Source organism: Geotrypetes seraphini, chromosome 11 (genome assembly GCF_902459505.1).
Source record: "Geotrypetes seraphini chromosome 11, aGeoSer1.1, whole genome shotgun sequence".
Taxonomy (NCBI): Eukaryota; Metazoa; Chordata; class Amphibia; order Gymnophiona; family Dermophiidae; genus Geotrypetes; species Geotrypetes seraphini.
In genome coordinates this window covers 112,653,571-112,671,293 of record NC_047094.1, presented here as the reverse complement: position 1 = coordinate 112,671,293, position 17,723 = coordinate 112,653,571, and the positions used below count along the sequence as shown (strand labels likewise).

The following is a 17,723-nucleotide window of genomic DNA, read 5'->3' as shown; positions in this document are numbered from 1 at the left end:
AGACCCAGGAACGGATTAATCCAGTTTCTATTATTTTCAATGGGAAAAATTGTCTTGGAATTCGAACACTTTGGAACTCGAACAGGGTTTTGGAACGGATTAAATTTGGATTCCAAGTCATCACTGTATCACTTTTCAAATAGCCCTTGTACATAAATAAATTTTAAATACACAAGTGACCAAATTTTGGGCACAGGGTAAAATACCTACTATACCTGAATGTAATAGATTTTCATCTAACTGAATAAAAACATCAGAGCGCATCATGGCAGTGCCAGCAAAAAGAATTCCTTTGTGTTAAACCAAAAAAAAAATTTAAAAAAAGTGAGTACTATAGAAAAAGGTAGCTTGCTTGAAAGACTTTTACTTTTGTGTGTTGAGATTTTATAGCCAAACAACTTAACCATGCAATTCTCATGGAAAGAAAATTAATTTACTTGTAATGACAAAACGTTTTAATTCAATTTAATATCAGCATCGCTCATGTTTAGGTTACAACCTATACAGTATAGATATATAACAAACAGAAAACAAAATCTGTCCAAACCACAGTACAAAAAAAATCTATGCCATCTGTCTTCCAAACCACACGCGATTACAGCCCAGATACAAAGTTCACCTTTCTTTAATATTTATTTAAAGATGAAGGGCAACATTACGATTTTCCCATGAACCCTGACTTTTGGTTCTTGAATTTGCTTTAAACCATGCCTGTAAATGATGGCATGGATGTTCGTTTACATCCTGGGCTTGATGACACCGTGCGTGACAGCTTTCAAACCAATGGAACCCAGAGCTGATGACATCACAAGGAGATGACGCCTACCTCCATTGTAAATAATGCAGTTGTGTAAAATCCATTTGGCATCAGCCAGAAATGCTTCAGTGCAACCATACATTTTCTTTTTCACATTCTGAAAGGAAGAAAATGTAAAGAAAGATTAGTTCATACCTCAATAATCATCTTTCTTGTAGATGTGACAAGTAGTCCTGAATGCTAGAATTATGCAACTGAACCCGTAAGTTGCTTACAGAATGCTGTCAATGTTTAAACTCCGCCTCCTTCCCAGGCAGCTGCTCCTACCCTCTCAGTTTATACAAAAGCAATCAAGCAGCACTGTATTGGCACACATAACGAGAAGGAGGGAAACAGGAAAAATATCCCCAACACTACAAATCCATTCTGCTGTGTAATAAAACATATCAAAACAGATACCAAAGCTATATGCAACCCGCTCTATTATATAACGCATGGAGCTACCCACATGTCTTGCTATCAAGCAAAGACATAGAGCAGACTTTACTTTCTCATGTGTTGTGGGTTTTATTTCCAGTTTATCTGAAAGACAGAGAAGTCTCCAAAGCAAGAAGGCAGGCAAAGCACACTTATAGGACGGGGCTTCAGGACTACTAGAAACATCTACAAGAAAGAAGATTATCAAGGTAAGAAACTAATCTTTCTTTCTAGTCCAAGGTGTCTAGTAGTCCTGAACGCTAGAGACGTACCCTTGAGTCAAGGGCGGGCCTTCTGAGCCTGCCTTCACAATGAAGGACCTAAAAGTGGTGTCTTTCCTAGCTGCTACATCTACTCTATAGAACCTGGTAAAAATATGAAAGGTAGACCATGTAACTGCTCTATAGATTTCCTCGGGCGAAACCGACAGTCTCAGCCCATGAGGTACCAACTCCTCTGCAGGAGTGTGTTTCAATGCAATTGGCAACTGCTTACTGCAGCCCACATACACAGAGGTAATGGCCATTTTAATCTATTTGGAAATCAAGGCATTAGATGCCAGCCTCCCTTTCTAAGCATGGCTGGTCAGAACAAAAAAGCAATTAATAGTAACATAGTAAATTATGGCAGATAAAGACCTGAACAATACGCAAAACTCATTGACATTCAGCAAATACAATGATTTATCTTTTTTCTTAAGACCCTGTAGGGTGAAAAGCAGGCAAGTGGACTTCCTGATTAACGTGGAAGGCAGAGACTATTTTCAGTAAGTAGGACGGACCATGGGTAAGGAAAGCCCTGCTTCCGTAATCTTAAGGGACAGCTCCCTAAGGGACAGAGCTTGTAACTCAAAGACTCATCTCACTGATGTAACCACCACCAGAAACACCGTTTTGACTGTAAGATCCCAGAAGGGAAGCCTTCCATAAGGGCTCATACGGAGCTCTACTGAGATCTTGCAATATGGTGTTAGGATTTCAGGATGGGAATGGGAAACGCATTAGAGGGTGCAACTGAAGAACCCCACTAATGAACTGGGTGACATCTAGGTGAGAGCCAAGAGACAGCCTCTTTCCTCTCAAGCTTGGAAACAGTTTCAGCAATCCAACCAACAGACCCTTCTGAAATCCCTCTTGCAAAAAGTCCAGGACTACTGAAATCGGCGCTTGTAAGGGCTCCAAATCATCCATAGAAGTACTGAAAGGACTTCCAGGCTTTAGTATAAGCTGCCACCGCATAAGGCTTCTTAGCTCTAAGCAGCATGTCCAAATAACCCTTGCTTGTGTGGGCAGCCTGCTTTAGAGGCATGCCGTAAGCCCAAAGTGTTATAGATTCTCTATAGGGACCAGTCCCTGAATGAGAAGATCCACTTGGACTAAAAGTATGAGACTTTCGTCTCTCTAGAGGAGAACTAGGTCCACATATGGTCTTGCAGGGCTAATCAGGCGCCTCTAGGACTACCAACCCCGGATGACCTGCAATCCTGCAAATGATTCAGTCTAACATTCAGGGGAAACACATACAAGAGCCCCTTCTCCAGCCACAGTTGGACTAACATGTCCAATCCTGCACTTCTGGGCTCATATCTTCAACTGTAAAATTGATGCGCCACTGTGTTTACTGTTGAGGCCATCAGATCAATCTGTGGATGCCCCCACCAAACAAATGAGATAAATGCCTGGGGGGACAGTGACCATTCCCCCAGGTCGAGAGTCTTGCCAATTGAGAAAGTAGCCCTGCACATTTTCTACTCCTGCTATGTGCGCGGCCAAGACAGCCTGCAAATGAGCTACCGCCCCACCACCCCACACCTGAAAGAGGAGTTGAGTTTCTAGGCATAATGGAGTGTTCTGGGGACTCCTTGATAGAGAATGACACGGTGACAAAATTCATCACTGTTCCCGTCCCCGCGGATAACCGCGGAAAACCATCTTCATGTCATTCTTTAAGGAGAGAGGGAAGAATCAGAGTATGAATGGCCACAACCACTGACCCTCAAGCTTTGCTTTGAAGAATGCTGGTGTAGAAGGACTGAGGTTGAAACAGACACTACAGAATGACAGTCTCTGGTATCCAGAGCAGATATTGTGATGTCATAATGCCTCATTCCACCAGTGCCTAAGAGCCAATCACATCAGTGATGTCACAATGGCTTCATTATCCTTGGCTCACATAAGCACAGCCACTGACCCGCAAGCTTTGCTTTGAAGAATGCTGGTGTAGAAGGACTGAGATTGAAATAGACACTAGAAAATGACATGGGATTATTTCCCGCGGTTATCCGCGGGGACGGGAATGGTGATGAATTTTGTCACCGTGTCATTCTCTACTCCTTTATTGTTGACATAGGCCACTGCTATCACATTGTCCGAGAAGACCCCGACTGCCTTGCCTTCCAGACACTTCTACAGTGCCTGAAGTGCTAGCCGAATGGCTGAGTTCTAGGTAATTTATGGACTAATTTTTCTGAGCCAGTGAACAACGACCCTGAACTGGGTGTTCATTGCAATGACCCCCTCCTTCCCCCAATAGTAAAGGCTGGCATTGGTCATTAGTATCTCCCAGCAGGAAATGCAGAGAGGTATATATACCTCTTGAGAGAGAAGCTGTCTGTAGTCAACAACACAGGTTGTTCTGAGCTTCCAGCAATTATGGAAGCGGATACTGAAACGAGTCTATCTGAGGAGACCAGCGAGAGAAGAGTGGTCTCAGAAAGGTCTTGTGTGTGCTCTTGCCTAAGGGACCACCTCTATGGTTGCCACCATTGACCCAAAGTACACTGCCACCACCACTACCATCACCTTGGTAAATGTGTGAAGTGCCATGGCCAGGTGCAGAGCACGGAGAACTGGAAATACTACTTCAGCATCTGAAATTACAAGTACCTCATATGGGTCAGGAAGAAGGGAAAGTGAAGATAGTCCTCCGTCAGATCAAGCGAGGCACACAACGCAGCAGCAAAAAAAAAAAACCTGTAGAGGTTTGAAAGAGGAGCTTTAAGAACCTGATCGGAAAAGAATTCAAGGCAACTCTAATCTTTAGTATAGCAACATAAAGAAATGCAGTAAGGACTCGACTGTTGTACAACTGCTGGTTTTTGAAATTAGTGTTGTTTTTCAAGCAGTAAGTTTGATTCGAAGTGGGAGACATTGCAACATTGTTACACTGATATGATTGAATGGATGTTACAAAGAATCAGGAGTGTACAGAGTTTTAGACAATGATTGTGGGGAGGAATAGCAAATACTGGATGAATAATAAAAGAAGAGAGAAAATCATCTTTAGGGGTGTTTTGCCTATATGAGCAGCAGCAAAGTGAGTTATCATGATTAAATCCCAAATTGTGTACAACAGCTCCATATTCTGAGGGGTTTTTTAATCCTATTAGCATTTGTCACTCTAATAATTACTAAAATTAAAATTATAATTCTAAAGGATAAAAGAAAATAAATAATGATAAGGTCTCAAAAGCATCACTATTCCATAGTGGGGTGTGTTTTATTATATATTTTTGGACCACGTGGTCAGACTAATTTATATTTGTTTTGTTACACTATGAAGATCCAGTAGCCATTGTACCATTGCCCGGTTTCGAATGGCTCTCTCCATTCATTACGCCAGAAAATCTACAAAAAGGTCCAGAAGGAAGGTACAGTACTTGATTTTGTAACCCTCTCGACCTACTTCTAGGATCCAATGATCTGGTGCCAATCTGACCAACCAATAGGCTGACAATTTGCCCCCTATCTGGGAAGGCTTGCCCCTGTCCTGGCACCATTGTGCTTTCTTGGAGACTGGAGAGGGGTGAGAGCCAGAGGCAGAAGTCTCCTACCCCTGCTAAACCTCTACCATGACCCCTGAAAGGGCCTCTGCATCACTCGGTCTTGAAATTCCTATGTCCCAGACCCCAAGCCATCTGGGGTCTGCTCTCTGGGAAGGCCTTAGGATGATGTTTCATACACTAGCCATCAGGCCATCCAGATCCTTGACAAAAACTGCTCCTGAAAGGGAAACCTGCTTAGGGTGGCTTTAGAGGCTGAATTCTCCTGCCTGCTGTCCGATCCAAAGCATCCACCGGGCATAGATGGCATTACCAAAAAGCATCTGCCCCTGAAAAGGAAGCCTGCTTAGCGTAGCTTTAGAAGCAGAGTTACTCACACACTATCTGATCCAGAGTATTCAGCAGGCAGAGATTGCATAGACCAAGACCTTGCTCATAATTCTGATGATATCATGCAGAGCATTCGCTCTATAATTCACCCTAGATAGGAGCATTTGGGGGGTCTTCGTCTTCCTCCGAGATTCAAGGCAGGCGGGCATGGCAAGCATGTGCTAGATAGGAAGCCGTGGCTGCCAACTTAATCCCTAGGGTGAAAGCTTCACATTGTTTCTTGAGGACTACTTTACAGCTCTGAATATCCTTGAACATCACACCTCCTTCATTAGGCAAGGAGGTTCGTTTGGTGACCTTCACCATCAGCAAATCCACCTTTGGCTGAACAGATGCTGGAAATCCAGAGGCATAGTGTAAAGCTTGGACAAAATCTTAACCACTCGCAGGGACCCTCTGGTGACACAAAGTGCTTTGCAACATCCAGATGCAAGGGAAAGAACGCAGTTGGAGTAACTGAGCCACTGATAATTGAGCTTTGAAATGAGAGGGCTGGAGGAACTTCCAGCTTCTATTCTCACAGCAAGGTAGATATAATACAACATTGATTTGTCCCCAAATTGACTTCCAAAAATTAAGTATCCATACCAATGACTTATGAAGCCATAATTTGTGGTACATATTAAAACCTTCTCGACATAAAAGCCGGCTCTTCTTGATAATGACGGGAATAGCCATCCAGATGGTTACACGTAACTGGAAGTGTTATGATTTGCTGAATTACACTTTCTGGTGGGCAAACCTATGTTCCAGTCACAAATATGAAAGAATGAACGCAGAATGTTTGGGATATAGTAACACATTCAAAATGGTGTGGAGCCCATTGACTGCATTATTGAGTCACAATATCTGTCATGTACCTTTCCTTTTATTTGACTTCCTTACACATCCAGGGTGGGTGGGTGTGGGGAGGGGAATGTATTATTGTTTGCTATACTTAATTATTTATATTATTGAAATTAAATATGTATTTCTTCTATTTAATTATGGGGAGGAGGGGGGAGAAAATTATTGTTTTTTGAATTATTTGTGCATGTAAAGTGCGTTCTGTGTAGTGTTTATGTTTAAATTCATAGTATGGCACTGTTAACATTTGAAAATTAATAAAGATTTATTAAAAAAAAAACCAAAAAAAACAACAAAGGTAGATATAATGCCCGAGAGCACAGAGGCTTTGAACAGTTGGCATACTATGGGGTATTCCTTCCCTGGACCAGGGCCACTATTGCTTCTTACCCACTGTTCTCTTGCAGAGATCCAGACTCTGCCAGAGAAACTGCATTCTGGGGCAATAATGGCATGGAATCACTTTCCATCCTCCCAGTCAATGTCATACTGAACACCCTGGTCCAGCTCTGTGTCCTCATCTGGTCAGGACGCATGCTTGGGGGAAGATCCCCTGTGCCATTGCCTCTGTTGCAGACGCTGAGGGACCCTTGGAAGTTAAAATAGGCATTCCACATATGACTCACAAAATCTGGGGTGAAGCCTTGTACTGGGGAGTCTCTCTAGGACCACAGCAGGGAACTCTGCAGGTACTCCTGGGCTCTTCAGCAACCACACATCTGTGCTTAGCCAATACAACTTCGGAGGGCTCTGGAAAGGGTCCCTTTCCTTGGGAATCGGTCCAGAGAATGGCCACCAGGATGGTCTCGGGACTCAAGGAACTCCCGTACGAGGAGCGGTTGGGGAAATTACAGCTCTACTCACTCGAGGAACGTCGAGAGAGGGGAGATATGATCGAGACATTCAAATATCTCACGGGCCGCATCAAGGTGGAAGAAGACATCTTCTTCTTCAAGGGTCCAGCGGCAACAAGGGGGCATTCGTGGAATATCAGGGGCGGGAAACTGCACAGTGACACTAGGAAGTTCTTCTTCACTGAAAGGGTGGTTGATCGCTGGAATAGTCTTCCACTTCAGGTTATTGAGGCCAGCAGTGTGCCGGATTTTAAGGCCAGATGGGATAGACATGTGGGATCTATCCGCAAAGATAGATAGGGAGGGTCACCGGAGTGGGCAGACTTGATGGGCTGTGGCCCTTATCTGCCGTCTATTTCTATGTTTCTATGTTTCTATGTTTCCTGCAGATCCCCAGCCCTGAAGGACTCAAAGGAGGCTGAGCCCAAGGCTCATGCCCCTCCCTGCACTCTCTACTATACATGGGACATGCATGCTTCTCGGATGGCTATACAGCCAACCCGAGCATAATACAGGGGTAGGAACGCCTGAGTGGTCCACCTTATTGATTTTAAGTAAAATCAGAGGGTTTGAGACAGATGGAGACTTTAGAAAAAAAAAAAAAAAAGACTGTTTAAAATCCAAGATGCGCACTGTCAGCAAAATCACACCAAAAACAGCCTGTGGGGACTCCCCTGAAGCACAAAAAAATGCATGGAAAAGGCTTTTAGAGGTGGGAGACCTTGTCTCTAGCTGCAGAAACCTTCAAATTTTACGTTTGAAGCCTCCCCCCCTCCCAATTTTCCCCAAAAGGCTACAATAGCCTTACTCACTGTGCCATGTGCCTGCCTGCTTTAGCTTAGGAGTGCAAATGGAATAAATAGAGAACTCTGCCTCACAGGTTTGCTGGACAAACTTGGTCTTTGAACTGCCAGTCAGACTGATGTTGCACTGGGCCTCAACCTCCGGAAAACCTCATGTCATGAAGGGGGAGAGGACCAAGCAGCTTGCACTCAAGCTCCTGATCAATCAGGAATGCAAGCAGCTATGCAGGGGACGGCCCCCGAGTTCCAAAAAAATACAAAAGCAGACTGGCTAGTTAGGTGTCCCTGAGGGCTGTTCCTGCTAGCAGCAGACTTCTGCAACGCGAGGCTGTGCCTTCTCCCAGGCAGAGGTCCCAACAAGTGGAAACCTCTGGGCATCGAACCTCCAAATCGAAAACACTAAAATAAAAATACCCGAAAATAATAAAACCACAGAGCAGATCAGAAACACTTCTGAGCAACTTGCTTGCAGAAAATACCTGAGGGGACAGGAGCAGCTGTCTGGGAAGGAAGTGGAATTAAAAGATGATCGACAGCATTCTGCAAGCAACATGCGGGTTCAGATACATAACCCTAACGTCAAGGACTACTAGATGCATTGAACTAGAATCATAATTTTAGACGGAATGATTTCAGTTCTGTGAAATATTTTTGAACAGACTTTTTTCCTTCTTGTTTCATATGACTCACTTATGACAATAAAACTAAGGGGCTGATGTATTGTCCTGCAGATTTCTGTGGTTCTTGGCCTCTTCATGCAAAAGTTACAACCTAAACAAACTAGAGAGCAAACCATAACTACAAGTCCCACTGAGGTATAGTTATGGCCAATGACCATATTTTTATATTGTCAGCTTTAAGAAATATTCATGTTATGAGCTGCTTTGCATGTTTTCGAATTGCAGCAGTTCATGAATTCAAATAAACCACACACAAAATTCTACCACACAGACTGATTGTATTTTGAAAATTTTAATGGAGGGGAAAAAAATAAAAAGAAGTCTATCTAATGACAACAGCTTGAAATCTACATTTGACACAAATTAGCAATTGTTCAATACAAACAGAAACCAAAACTCAAGATAGGTATTTCCGATAGCTGAAGATGCTGGCTAGGAGTCATTCGTAAAAAAAAAAAAATAAAAAAACACCCTGAAAGTCTTAGTATTACCTAGCAAATTATCTCTAGGGGAGCAACTGAAGGGCTTATTTCCAAAAGCCTCTAAGTCCAATGCAATTAATATGGACAGAGGGTTTTAGAAATAAGCCCTTCAATTATCTGCAAATTTAAATAGCAGGGATTATATACAGGGCTTCAAATTCTAGGGGGCTCCTTTTACTAAGCTGCGCTAGTGGTTTTAGTGTGGGCTTAGCGCGCGCTACACACTAACGCATCCACAGAGCTGGCATTAGTACTTTCCACGTAGCGGGAGAGTTAGCGCGCTCTAAAAACGCTAGCGCAGCTTAGTAAAAGGAGCCCTAGGTGTCTACCATTTGGAATTTTAGGGAATTTTAAACAATTATATGCTTTCCTGGGGTTATCGCTGAATTTGTATGTTGCAGGTTTTAGGTGGATTCTAGTCAAATGACCCAATAGACTGCTTTACAGTGCAAACACCTTTTCTTCGAGCTCCAGTACCGACACCTCCTCCTCCTCCAATTTGTAGCGGCAGTTCACATCTCCACTTCTCCCACTTGCCCCCAACATCAGGCCCTTTCTACCCATCACATATTTGCCAATATAATCCCCTTCTACTCCCCAACTCCAGCATCAGAGCACTTCATCCCTTACCCCACACAAATCTCTAGCAGCTATCCCTTTATCCAAATTATCCAAACCCCAGTGTCCTCCAAATGCCCAATTTGTCCCCTGCCCAACACTGGGCTGCTCTTGAGAATGGTGGGAACTTGCTGCTGTGCTCCCTCTGCTCAGTCTGCCTCTCAAGCTCCTCCAGCCAGCGTCACAAAGTTAAAACATGAGAGTAGGTGCTTCCTGTAACCTACAAGACGTACTTGTTCTCTTGAAGCTGGTAGCAAGATGAGGAGAGGTAGATGGAGTGGAGGGAGTGAAGCTGCAAGGTCCTTCTGCTTTGTAGAGAGCCTCCACTCCTCTATCACAGACAGCTGCCGGGTGGTATCACCGGAGTACCCCTGGACAGTCCATTTTTGGGGATTATAACTAGGAGCCCTAATAATACTAATATGAACATAGTAGCATTCAGATTGAAGAAAGGTAAGATCATACAGAAAGCAACATCAAAAACTAAAGGAGCAAAGCCAGGTTTACAGCACAGAAATTTGTATTTCATGCAGACCAACCTTTTCTAAAGTACAAAGGTCCATAGGATGAAATATATATTCTGAATAATCAGGATGCTGTTCTAATGAGACTGGTTTCTGAAATGGCTCAGTCTGTTAATGAAAAAATAAATTAATACATTAAAAAAAATGTTTATACTGATTTCCATCTTCCTGTTATCAACCATGGATAATTATAAAACACGTCTGCAGAATGGTGATAAGTTTATAAAGCTTTTTTCCACTAACATCTATTTCACATGTGGAAAAGGGTTTAAGGAACCATGCGGTTCCAAACATGCACTGAGAAGATCATACAGCACCATAAGCATTCCTTTAAGTGTTTGGATGGATTTGTGAAGTATATGGTTGGTTGTTTGGGGGATTTTTTTTTTAAATAAAATATGTAGGTTCAAGCACATAGTTACTGTTTTCTTGAGAGCAGGTATAAACTTATGCACAAGAAGTTACACACTCTTGGAAGCTTATTTGATAAATGCCATATTACTCTCTCTGTTGTCTTTATAAATTATCACCTACATGAGCACAGCATAAAATTCAAAAAGTGATGGCCCGTCAGCAGAGAGGACAGTCAACACATCATATTTTGTGAATTTAAATGTTGGCAAGCACTCCCATGTTTCAATCGTAGGTCTGAAAAAGCACAACTTCATCTTCATCATTTTATTAGTGCTTCATAAATTGCAGTGTAACATTTCCATCTATCAAAAGTTACAAGAAGCACAACACTTACTTGCATTTAGACACATTACAGTGTGTCTTTATAAGAAAGGTGCCCCAGAAACAGCACATATAGACGTGCACATTTAGATCTGCTCCGAAAGTGGTGTAAATTTGTGTGTACAGTATATGCATACTCTGTTCAACACACATGTACATCAGAACCCTGTTTGCATTCTGCCCGAACTATGCCCCAAAAAATGCATATACAGTAAGTTCAGACTGCATAAAAGTGCATGCCCACTTTCCATACTCTTGTACCAACTCTGACTCCAATTTAAAAAAAAAAAAACCAAAAAACAACAAACGTAAAACATAATAATATATGGTAATTTTATACTTAATTCATTACACTGGTTTATACAAGATACTAAGCCCAGTGTAACTGCGATGCTTCTTCATTCACTGATAACACTGGTCAACAACAACAACAAAAAAAAGTTTACTTGCTATGACGTTGATTTCAGATCTGAAACTGAAATTCAGCTAGCACGTCAGGTTTCTGAGATACACATTACTGATTTTTTTAGACAGTTTGCCATATCGGCACAATATTGCGAGTATGAACTGTGTCCCACCAAACATGTATTAAGAAGTTTACTCTGAAAACAAACATGAAGACAATAAGGAGACATGTTACAGCATATATTTACCCCTCTCAACTCACACAAAAGTGATGTCAGCATGTTCAGAAATGTTTGAGACACTTGCTTTTACGCTTGTACTGCACATTTGTCTCTCTTTGCAAAAACCAAAAATAGTCTCTCATCATATTGGGATTGAACTTTCCATCACCTTGATGAAATCTTTCCCCATGCTCATCGCTGACTTCACCAGATTGGGTGAAAAAAAGTTGAGGTGAGAATGTAAGAAGTGCATTTTAAGTGACATTCTGGTACCCATTAGCTGATATGCTGTCAGCATGTTCTCCAGAAGCTCAGAATTAATTCTCTGATCTATGATTATCAAGAAAATTCTAAACAACCAGCACTAATGCTTCCCATGCTGCTGATTCAGCTGGGTTCAGCTTCTGTTTGAACGCATCATCAAGGATCAGTTCATGGATTTTGGGTCCAACAAAAACACCATCTTTGATTTTGGCTTCACTTTTCTCGAAACCAAACGTACTTCTTAGGTGCTGAAACGCATCACTATTGCTATCCATCACCTTGACAAAATTTTTCAGCAGACCCAGTTTTATGTGAAGTGCTGGAAGATAGATTTTCTCATGATGTACTAATGGCAGGTGCTTCACATTGTATCTGTCAGGTACGGATCCATCTCGGTTTAGCCATTGTTTCTGCCTGTAGTGGTTGGCATCATCACGACTGTTCCAAAGACACAAGAAGCACATGTATTTGGTGACCCAGGAGTGACAACTTTGAGATCACCACAGGTTCCACTGGTGATCTGCATAGCATGTGAGTTTTAAAAGTGTTTCTATTAACGCATATGTTTCTTTCAACCCAACTGCATGGTTTCCATTGTGTAAAAGTACTGCTTTAAGGCTTGCTTTCCTTGAATCAGTGAATCATCTCCATTCATCAGAAACACATTCATATCCCCGTTCACCATGAGACTATTAATATTAGTACAGAAACAAATGTTTCCTGCCACTTGGTAAAAGAACGCCAGGATGATGTGGCGATCATGGAAAAAAGATATTTTGGTGTCATGCCTTAAAAGATTCCATTGCTTCAGCCTGAAACCTAACTATTCATAGAGTCAGCATGTGGCCCTTGTTAAGGTACTGGTAACAGAACTCCAGTAACAAAATGCTTGTTGACCAGTGTAACGGGAGTACAGCTCTCTAAAGCTAGTTTATCAATGTTCAGAGTTAATAAAAAAATATTACCTATATCTTCTTTGTTGACTCTTCTACTTATTCACAAAAAATTTAATACGTTATTAGCCTTCTTCTTGCTTAAAGAGAGATACTATCATTTTATTTGTCTTATCCTAAGCACTTTTTTTACATTTTCTTAAACTAAAATATCAAACCTTAATGTCCCCCAATATCTAGAAGACTGTCTACATGTGCCTATTCCAACCAACTCCTTGGGTTCTTCGCTGAACTTGTTTTTGTCCTAAAGGTATGTGGTTGATTAGAATCATGAAAGGGGAGATGTCTTGCATAGCACCGTTGTTGTGAATTGAAACATTACAACCAGCTGATTCTAATCTGAGCTTCTGTAAGCAAAGTAAAGCTGGCTGCTTTGATCAAACCTTTCCCGCAATATGTTTCATCGATTATTTAAGTGTAGCACCTTTGATTCATGATTTAACAGACCTGACTGCATAATGTTTTGCCTATAATACTTGTAAATTTCATTTTTTGGTTCACATTATTATAATCACATTGAGCAGTTTATTTGATTTTTTTTTTTGTTCATCTTTATTGCTATGTATTCCAGTCAACTAAAATGATAACTAAAATACTTTTTTCATAAGAATTATTGATAATGACTATGAAACATAATTCTGTTTTGTACAGGATCTTCCATCTCAATAAGAGGTAAAAATTTTACTAATCAAAACCTTCATGATCTACATTTTACAGCAGCCCACTATTGTCTTCTTAAGTAAGGAGTGGCCTAGTGGTTAGAGCTACAGCACCCCGAGTCTGTGGGTTCAAACTAGAGAATGACACGGGGACAAATTTTTCCCCGTTTCCCCCCCCCCCCTTGAAGGAGCTAATTTTCCCATCCTGCCCCATGAGTTCCTTGCCTGTCCCTACCCCATTGCTGCAAGCTCCATCCTCATCTGAACAAGCTTCAAGCACTTTGAAATCATGAGTAGCAACTAGAGCTCAGATTGTGATGTCATAATGCCTCATTCCACCAATGTCTAAGCTCCGTCCTCATCTGCACGAGCCTCAAACACTTTGAAATCATAAGTATTTAAGACTTGTGTGGTAAAGGTAGAGCTTACAGGAATGGGGCAGGGACAGGGACAGCGATAAAACTTGCAGGGACGGGACGGAGAAATTGAGTTCCTGCGGGGACAGGGAAAAATTTGTCCCTGTGTCATTCTCTAGTTCAAACCTCAAGCTGCTCCTTGTGACCCTGGGCAAGTCACTCAATCCTCCACTGCCCCGGGGACATTAGATAGAATATGAGCCCACCAGGACAGACAGGGATAAATGCTTGAGTACCTGAATAAATTCATGTAAACTGTTCTGAGCTCCCCTGGGAATGGTATAGAAAATTAAACAAATAGTGTGAAAAGTTTCAGCCTCTGATAAGAAGAGCTGGTATTGTGACATCATAATGCCTCATTCCATCAATGCCTAAGAGCCAACCTCAGCAGTGATGTCACAATGGCTTGACTGTCCTGTACTTGGCTCACTTTTACTACATTTTGATTTCTAGAGTGGTGCAGTGGTTAAAGCTAAAGCCTCAGCTCCCTGAGATTATGGGTTCAAACCATGCTGCTCCTTGTGACCCTGGGCAAGTCACTTAATCCCCCATTACTCCAGGTACATTAGATAGACAGTGAGCCCACCAAGACAGATAGGAAAAATGCTCGAATACCTGCCTGTAAATTGCTTAGATAACCTTGATAGGCGATATATAAATACCTAATAAAATAAAAAACCCACAAACAAAAAAACTAAACAAAGAGTTAACCTCAACTCCTACATCAGGGGTGTCAAACTACAAGCCTCAAGAGCTACAAACCGGTCTAGTTTTAGGATACTAATTTTTATGTTTATTATCTGTGCTGGAAGGTCAAGGCAGTGTACAACATATAAACCAATTAATTAAAAAAGAAAGGCATGCTAGGAGGGTAGGGCTAACTAAATTGTAACTGAGCAACCCGGTTGCAACTAGTTCAAAATACAGCGGTTGGACTACTTTGTGGACTGAAGAAGTTTGATCATGTGACACCTTCCTATCGACTTTTACACTGGCTACCGATGGAGGCACGTGTGAAATTCAAGTTTGGTTGTTTTTGCTTCAAGGTACCCTATGGCTTAGCCCCTAAATACATAACAGACCTTTTCTCTTTCTCAACCAACAGACACAAGCGAAGCTCATTTCTCCACCAGTTAGAGGTTGTAAATTTAAAAGTCATCACCAACATCTTCTCGCACATCAAGCAGCATTATGGGGTAAAGACCTTGAACAATTGCTTGTGCCTACTACCTATGGAGAATTCAGGAAACGCCTGAAAACACATCTATTCCTGAAATACTTAGGAAACCAACCTATTCAATCTTAGTCCTTAACAACCGAGCGCAAGAACCACCTTTTAAGTCGGCCGGAGCGATGTCTCCCGTGTTTCCAAATTTGTGCAGGTTGACTTAAAGAGGGATTCCTTGAAACAGCCGTCTGGCGAAACAATGCTCTACCCCCAAGTCGCGTTTCTTGCATACTAAGATAAGTACTTATTCTATTAAATATATTTATAAAGATTGCACTTTGCTAGAAAATTCTGGACCGATGACGATTTTTGATGTATAATAAATATACTGTGTGTATTGAAACTTGATTTTCACACGGTTATACCACCGAGGTCTATGAATTGCTATAATAGGCTATTCTAAGGTTTCTTCTGAAAAAAATATGTTTGTTTACTGACCTTAGTAAAGATTACATTAGCCTACTTATTGTTGTATAGTTCAAAACCCCTACCATATGTAAAACAAAAATTTAAACAGCATTGTTGTATTGTTGTACAGTTCAAAACCCCTACCATATGTAAAACAAAAATTTAAACAGCATTCATAATGCACAAAAACATTTAGACCTATAAAGATATGAGAACCAATTCTCCATACCCCTGGCTGTTTCATCTTCTGTAGTGCAAACTTGAGCAGGTATGAAAGCTGCTCAATGGTGAGCATCGTCATAGCTTTACTCTGGGTTTCTATGCATTCTGCAACAGTGATTTTCTAAAAATATATATATATATAAAAAAAGACAACATTAGATAGAGTTTACATAAAATGTTTGCTATTAGTATTATCTGTTGAATGCTCTAAGAAATAAAACCCAATATAAAACACTTCTAGTATTATAAACTTCAAATGATTTTGATATATATTCCTCCTATAAATCACATCTGGCACATGGGTAAAAAATATCTTGTCCACTAACATTTGGGACTTTTACACAGTAAACTTTGAGATTTGTTCAGCAGAGCACTTCCAGGATATATTACATGAATGGAAAGGCCCTTCAATAAAGCAACATAGAATACATAAAAAGGCCAAACATTATCAAGAAGAAAAAAAAAGCAATATAAAAAATGCATCTAGTCTGTTATTGCTTCCAACAGATGTTACTTGGGTTGTCAGACTTATAACGAATAGGGACTGGGCATCACATATCTGAGCCAACCAGGTTTTCAGGATATCCACAATGAATATTCTTGAATACAGTACTCCCCTGATATTCGCGATTCCATTCCAGGAACCCCTGCAAATCTTGAAAAACCGCGAATACAGTTTTTCATGGAGGAGACTGGAGAGGGCAGTGGAAGAAGCAGGAGAAAGCAGCCGGAGTGCCGGCGACTGCAGGAAATCACTCGCTGTATGCTCTGACCGCCTCTTCCTGTAGTAAAGTCAGGCTACACCAATCAGGAGCTGCATGTGCCCAATTTAGTGCAAGAAGAGGCAGTCGGAGCATACAGCGAGTGATTTCCTGCACTCGCCGGCGTTCCGGCTGCTCTCTCCTGCCTCTCCCGCTGCTCTCTCCTGCCTCTCCCGCTGCCCTCTCCTTGTCGGCGGTTCGTAATCGGAAGATACCGCAAATGACCGGGACTCCGAACCACCGACCATGAACGACCGGGGGAACACTGTATATGAATACACAATTTGAAATAAATTTCAAGCATATTCTTTGTGAATAACCTGGCTAATCGATCACCAGTATGGATTCTAGAAACAGAGCACCTTTTGTTTTTTTTATTCTTATCTGACTTACCTCACACTCAGGACAAAACCAATCCCCCTCTGGTTCAGCTGTCAGTTTCAGACACTTTGCATGATAAACTCGAGGACAGAGCTCACAGCAGAGTACCTGGCCTTCCCGATGGCAAACCCAACAGTAGAAATCATTCCGTCCATCCTGTGGTAGAACATCAACAGGATCTGTGGTGAGTGGCTGCTTCATATAGTAAAACGGACCATGCCTTAGCTCTGACTGAAATGTAGGCAAGAAGACAGGTTTGGTTTCAAAACAGAGATTTGCATTGTTATTTAACAATACCATAAAAAAAAAAGAAAGATACAGCATGAAAAACTCAATTAATTCAATAGTTTACAGTTTATTACACAGCTTTGCATCCAGGGAGACCCCACGGCCAATCAGGATTTCAGGAGATCCACAATGAATGCAAATGAGACACTTGAAAATATTTGGAAATGTATTTCATGTACTCATGAAAACCTGATCAGCTTTTTGGGAGAGGAAATGTGTGTGTATGTGGGGGGGGGTGTTATTGAGAACAGATTTTGGAAGCTATGGATTATTAAGAAAGATTTTTAATAAATTAATAAATATAGATAAAAGCTGGGTTAATTATGGGCTCCTTTTACAAAGGCACGTTAGCGGCTTTAGCGCACACACCTTTTTAGCGTGCGCTAACCCCTGCGCTAGCTGAAAAACTACCGCCTGCTCAAGAGGAGGTGGTAGTGGCTAGCGCGGCCGGCAAATTAGCGCACGCTATTACGTGCGTTACACCACTAACGTGGCTTCGTAAAAGGAGCCCTATATGATATGATCAATTTGGTGCCATCGGATAGAAAAGTTTCTTCTGAAATTTACAAA

At 41.6% G+C, this 17,723-nt stretch overlaps 1 protein-coding gene across 7 annotated transcripts in view; it reads right to left on the bottom strand.

Moving 5' to 3' along the window:
* Positions 1 to 17,723, bottom strand: part of ZMYND8 (zinc finger MYND-type containing 8) — a 191,582-nt gene that overhangs the window by 99,855 nt on the left and 74,004 nt on the right. For 5 of the 7 annotated variants that reach the window (XM_033963697.1, XM_033963695.1, XM_033963693.1 and 2 more), the window contains 4 exons: positions 16,878 to 17,096; positions 15,731 to 15,844; positions 10,228 to 10,320; positions 827 to 914 (listed from right to left, as the gene is read on the bottom strand). In XM_033963697.1, the coding sequence (XP_033819588.1) occupies positions 827 to 914; positions 10,228 to 10,320; positions 15,731 to 15,844; positions 16,878 to 17,096 (514 nt within the window). The remainder of the gene's footprint in view (positions 1 to 826; positions 915 to 10,227; positions 10,321 to 15,730; positions 15,845 to 16,877; positions 17,097 to 17,723) is intronic. The other 2 variants (XM_033963694.1, XM_033963700.1) reach the window with 1 other exon arrangement.